The 6288-nt window shown below is 39.9% G+C and overlaps 1 protein-coding gene across 1 annotated transcript; it reads left to right on the top strand.

Annotated features, from left to right (window-relative positions):
* The first annotated feature begins 291 nt into the window (after window positions 1-291).
* TMEM17 (transmembrane protein 17) lies at window positions 292-5794 on the top strand. The gene is made up of 4 exons (XM_027072375.2): window positions 292-603; window positions 3979-4082; window positions 4255-4368; window positions 5249-5794. The coding sequence occupies exons 1-4, from the start codon at window positions 504-506 to the stop codon at window positions 5525-5527; spliced, it is 597 nt and encodes a 198-aa protein (XP_026928176.1). The 5' UTR covers window positions 292-503; the 3' UTR covers window positions 5528-5794.
* The last annotated feature ends 494 nt before the right edge of the window (window positions 5795-6288 follow it).

Genomic DNA, 6288 nt, shown 5'->3' with positions numbered 1-6288 from the left:
TAGGAATGTATATTATATACTAAGAATATTTTATTAAAAATATTGTATGTATACGCATACACACTATATGTTAATAATAAAACTTTTCAAATGTATAGTCCTAAGAAAGAAGCCACCGGGTCATGAACATTCTGTAAGTTCTACATTCGTTCTATATTTCCTTCCAGAAAGCTTGCATCCCACTGACGAGGTGTGACGGCTCCTTATATCACAAACCAACCTCGGCTCATTTATTATTGTTTCTATTTGTTTTTAAGAATGATGAGGCTTATAACAGGACTAAGGAATCTGCCGTTTCGCACACGAGGTTGCGGCGCTCGCCAGGACACAACTCTCAGCACACCTCTCCTTTCCAGGCGTTCGTGCTCGCGACCTGCGCTTCTACCCCGCAGTGCGGCCGCGCGCGCCTGGGCCCCAGCATCTCGCGCTGCCCGGTTGCCGTGGGAACGGTAGAAGGAGGCAGCGTCCGCAGACCTAGCTGTAAGCCGTACCGAGGCCCGGCCATGGAGCTGCCGGATCCGGTCCGCCAGCGGCTGGGAAACTTCAGCCGGACCGTGTTCAGCGACTCCAACCGGACCGGGCCGGAGTACAGCGAGGGTCCTGGTGAGTGGCCGAGGCCCGGCGCAGCGGGTATGGCCTGCGGAGGACCTGGCGTGGGTTTAAGCAGCGGCCAGAGTTTGCCCGGACCTAAAATGGCGGCCTCGCCTTCAGCTGGTTTCCCGCAGTGCGGGAAGAGAGCCGGAGGAGGGGCCCACCCCAAGGTTGGGGTTGGGGCTGGGGCTGGGGCTGGGACACTTCCAGTCCCGTATCCCTAACGGTCCTGGCCGGCGAACTGTAAGCCTAGCCGTTGAGGTGGCACCGGCCTTCCTCAGAAACTAAAAATATAAACACTGCCTTCGCAGCACACGTCCGGTCCCGCATCCTCCGCGAAGGCCGGCGGTGTTTTTCCTCTGCGACTTCCGCTCTGGCGTTTGTGGCCAAGCTGGACTGAAAACAGCCCAGGCAGTCTCCCCTTCCCACTCCCCATCTTGGTTAAAATCTCTTCTCTTCTCCTTTACTCGCAAAACGACCACGTTCCACCGCAAGTCCGTTTTCTGGCGGAAGAGATGGAAAGATTTTTTTTTTTTTTTTAATGAGTCCTGTTAAACCGCTATCCACTCCAGAATGGTAGCTGCCACAGTAGAATCGCTTTCAACAAAGCTCGCCCCCTTCCCTGCCATCTCCACATTCCCCTCACCATGTACAACTCTTTCCCTAAATCGCTAACAAAATACCACCATACAGCATTCAACTTGACGGCAAGTGGTAACTCTGTTTCCTCCAGAACAGTTTCCCTCCTTAAATCATGATGATAGACAACATACTGTCATCCAAATCCATGTGGTTTTTATCACTGAACTCTGCTGGGGAAATAGAAACCTTTTCCTCCTGCTTGGTCTAGGGACTTTTAAAAGAGCACAGAGAAAAGTACGTTCCCATAGTTGCATTGTTTTCACCCTGAATTTAGGCCTCTTTAAGATTTAGGATGTACAGAGAAAAGTATAATGTGAAAAATTAGGTCAAGTCTCTGATTCTAAAGCGAAGCCTTAACAGGCACTAAAGTCTGGTGATGCAAGGTATCAGAGGTCAGCGGACATTTTCTGTGAAGGGCTGGTAACAAATATTTTAGACTTGCAGGCCATAGGTCTCTGTGGCAGCCATAGATAATGGTAAATGCATAGATGTGGCAGTGTTCCAATAAAACTTTATTTATGGACACTAAAATTTGAATTTCATATGATTTTCAGTGTCACAAAATATTATTCTTTGATTTTTTCCCCCAACCATTTAAAAATGTGAAAAACCATTTTTAGCTCACTTGCTATACAAAAAACAGGCAGCTGGCTGGTAGTTTGCCTACCCCTGATTTATATAATGTTTTAATTTAAATTCCGTTTACAGAACTCAACTGGTACTTTTGCAAAATTTAGTAAATTCATGTCTTGTGCTTTCAAGGTTCATTTGCATATTAACTTGATTTTCAGTTGCATGATTATAAGTTTGAAATGCCGTATAGCTATAGCGTAACGCTTAAGATGCTCATGTACACAATTTCTAACATAAAAACTCCTTAGCAAAATTTGACTAATTTCTGCTCCAAAGGTATTAAAATTTTCAGCTTAATTTATCATTTCCTTCCCACATTTTCTTCCTTGTGGATCCGAAGTAGGTTTGATTATTTGCACTGTAATTACAAGTGTATACCATTACCACGTCCACTGACCCAGAGTTGTACTGTTATGAAAAAAAGAATCCTAGGCTGGGGAGTTGCCTTCAGGTTTAACAAATTTTACGAATTCATTCTGTTATCACTGATAATGTAAGAAATAGGTACAAGCAAAAAAAAATTAAATAGGTACAAGCAAAAGTAGGTCATAATATCGGAGTAAAAAAAAAGTAGATTAATAATCAGGCAAATTCTTGGAGCTATAGGAAACCTTACTCTGAGAGACCAGGATTATTTCTTATATTTTAAAATTATTGAATGGCAGATATACTCAGCTGTGGAGAGAAAAAAAGTTTTTAAGAAATTTATTTTAGGGCCTTTATAAATTGTTACATTTAGTGCAATTGATTTCAAAATGCATTATCTGTTCCTAAACTGTTAGAATTTAGTCAAATTTAGAATGTATTTGTAGGGCTTAATTTAAAAAATCAAATTCTTAATTTAGGACCTTTCTCTCTTACGTAGAAGCAAAAGGTATTAGGCAATCACCCTTAGATAAATGAAGCTCATGAATCACAAATGTCTACATTGATGTCTTTATGACAGTACGTTTCCATTCTTTCTGCTTGTACATATTTGGTATGCATCATATGTATGGCAAGATTTTAGGTTCTATGAGTATCTCAAATTAGGGATTTGTGCTTACAATGAGTCTGTGTATTAAGTAAAAGAGAAGGAAAGGGGACTAATGTTATTGAGTGCCTGCTAAGTACCAGGCATGGTGGTAGGGTAAAGTAATTAATACTATCTCTATTCCTTGCAAGCAAGCTGTGAGGTACTTTTAATGTTACCATTTTACATATGAAGAAATTGAGACTCAAAGAGGTTAAATAATTTATCCGAAGTGTGGCATTGAGGATTCCAGGGGTGTTTGAGGAGTTATGGGTTTACTTGGACTCCAAAGCTCCTGATCTCTCAGCGCACTAGACTGTCTAGAGCAGGGGGATGTTCTTTGCTAACACTTTCTTACGCACAGGTTAGAAGTAAATACCTAGAGGGGAAGAGATTTCTACCAGGGTGGGGGAATAGGATCAAGAAAGGACTTACGGACAAAGTGGCATTAAATTGGGTATTAGTGAATGGATGGGATTAGAGTATGCTGAAGAGAGGTGTGTGAAAGGTAAGTTTTTAGGTATTTTATGTGTTAGTTTTATAGGCTTTTTACATAGAACTCTGCAAAGGAGGTTATGATCATTATTGTTACCTGTTCAATAGGATTCAAATTGATATTCCACATTTAATCTACACCATTAGTGTGCAAAAAATCAGCAGACTGTAATGGCAAATTGATGAAGTAATTGAAAAATACGAAACATACCTCTATGAGGGGTGCTGGGTGGTGGCTCATCAGTTGAGCCTCTCTGACTTCTGCTCAAGTCATGATCTCATGGTTCTTGAGCTCGAGCCACAAGTCAGGCTCTGTGCTGACAGTGAAGAGCCTGCCTGGGATTCTCTCTCTGCCCCTCCCTGCCCCCCCCCCCCAAATAAACAAACTTAAAAAAAAAAGAAAGAAACATTCTCCCATGAAGCCAGTATATGAATTAAATAGTACTATGAAAGATATTTCCTTTTGCTGTCAGTGATTATAAATTGGCTTAAAATTTGGAGTTTTGTTGAACCAACACTATAGATACTAATTTTAAGAAATTAAAGGACATATAGGGCATTGACCAGAATTAGGAGCTTGGTTTTTTTTTCTGTTTCTTTTGTAGATAATGAAATGGTTTCCAGTTTGGCATTGCAGATGTCACTTTATTTTAACACTTACTTTTTCCCACTTTGGTGGGTAAGCAGCATTATGATGCTTCAGATGAAGGTAAGTCTGTGCTTTAATACTTCTGCTGAGGTCTCTTCTGCCCATTCCTGGCATTGTTACATTGTCAATAAAATTAAAGTTTTTAAAATTTATTTTCTATCTCAGGTCAGTTTTACTCTATGTGAGATTTTACAAACATGTTTATTTTTGTGTTCTTTTTGTTGTTTTTTAGTATTCAGTCTTGCCTGATTACTACAAATTCATTGTGGTCACTGTTATCATCATAATAACCTTAATTGAAGCTATCAGGTTGTATCTGGGCTACATGGGGAACCTACAGGAAAAGGTAGGCTCTTCTTTCCTTTCTCTCAGTGCTACACATAAAGACAATACGGTTTTCATAATGAGGAAAAGGCAGGGAGCTGTGGTAGAAGGAGCAAAGGCCTGCCTCCAGCTTTACTAATTCTGTCCCTGTAGTCTGTTCAATCTCCAGAGCCTGGCTTTCTTTGTATATAAAATGGGGGAAATATTTACTTCAAGGTTTGTTGGGATTAAATGAAATAATTTATATAAAATACCTGAAGATAGTAAGCACTTAAGAATTGACAGTTTTCCCTCTTCTCCACCTGCCTTGAAAATACATGGTCAATTAAACATGTTTGGATCCTGAATAAGAAAATGGGAGAGGAATCCTAGGCCAGACACGTTTTTCTGAATCATTGTGTTGCCTAAGCATTTACAGTCACCACAGCTTAGGGATAATGCTTAAAGATTTCTGTGGTTTTCTCAGCTCTTCAGAATTAGACACCTACCGGTCTCACTTGTTATTTCTAACCCAAGCATCCATTCCCCCAGACATGTTGATTCCTGGTCATGCTTTTCTTTGCTTACTTACCTTCTCGCCTCTTCTTCCTTCTACCCAACTTCAACAGCCTACATGCTTGGACTCTTTCTTTCACCTAATCACTGTTGTCTTATTTCTTACAGTATTTAGTTCATGCCTCTTTGTGATGCATTCAATTATTTATTAATGTATATCATTCTAGCATTGCCACATAAGTTAGTTTTCACTTTTAATCTAGACTGTAAGCCTTTGAGGACACGGACCATTTTCTACTCCTTTTGAATTACAGAGCTCATAATGTAGGTACCCAGTACTGATGATCTATATAAATGAAAGACTGTACTTTACTGATCTGATTTACTCTTATTGTGTGTCGTTGCAGGTTCCTGAATTGGCTGGCTTTTGGCTTTTGAGTCTTCTGTTGCAACTGCCTTTAATTCTATTCTTGCTCTTTAATGAAGGCCTAACGAATCTGCCATTGGAAAAAGCAATACACATCATCTTCACTTTGTTCCTTACTTTCCAAGTTGTTTCAGCCTTTGTTACCCTGAGGAAAATGGTAAATCAGTTGGCAACTCGTTTCCACCTCCAAGACTTTGACCGGCTCTCTGCATACAGAGGAGGCACGAGAAGAATGAGATCCTGTATAGAAGAGATTTGACCCAGTGCTGTTGAGTGAAAAGCTGAAAGATCCTTTAGCAAGACTGTAAGAGGGACATATCAGAGATCTAGCATGAGAGAAAGGACAAAGCAAGTGTTTTGAACTGTATATTGTCTAGCTCTGAAATTCCAAAGCTGGGGGCAATGATAAGACTGATTGTACAGTACACGAAAGCAGTAAGTCAACCCTACAGCCTAGATACTGTCCACCTGGTGGACAAATATCTTAATATTTTTGTTGTTGACTTTTTCAGGTGTATAGAAATCTGCGTTGATCTGCGTTGATCAACTGCGTTGATACAGTTTACCAGCTTTACAGTAATATTTCTTGTTAGCACCTAAAACTAGAAACGTGTATATTTCTTTGAAGCTTGTTGGCTCTTCATGTCTTGGCAGTACATCTGAAGCACATGGCAATTCTTGTCAATATCCTAATGTATTAACTATATTTATAAACCAAGACACCAGATTTTGATGTGTCCTGGGTTAAATTCTAACCCTACACTTAGCTTTTATACAGAGGTTAAAAACAGGTGGGTTATCATGGTATTTAGGAAATCATAAAATTGCAACTGTTATAAAACCATGTTAAGTATTTATAGTGGTTGTGTACAAAAATGTCTTTATAATAAATTATGAAATATTTATGTTAAAGTATCTACAACAAATCATTCCTATCTTGTATAGCTATTTTGGGCTATGGGTTTATTATTTTTATTACAGAGTTGCAAGGGAAGGAGATAGATAGATAGATAGATAGAT

Source organism: Acinonyx jubatus, chromosome A3, assembly GCF_027475565.1.
Source record: "Acinonyx jubatus isolate Ajub_Pintada_27869175 chromosome A3, VMU_Ajub_asm_v1.0, whole genome shotgun sequence".
Classification (NCBI taxonomy): Eukaryota; Metazoa; Chordata; class Mammalia; order Carnivora; family Felidae; genus Acinonyx; species Acinonyx jubatus.
This window is presented reverse-complemented; position numbering and strand designations above follow the sequence as displayed.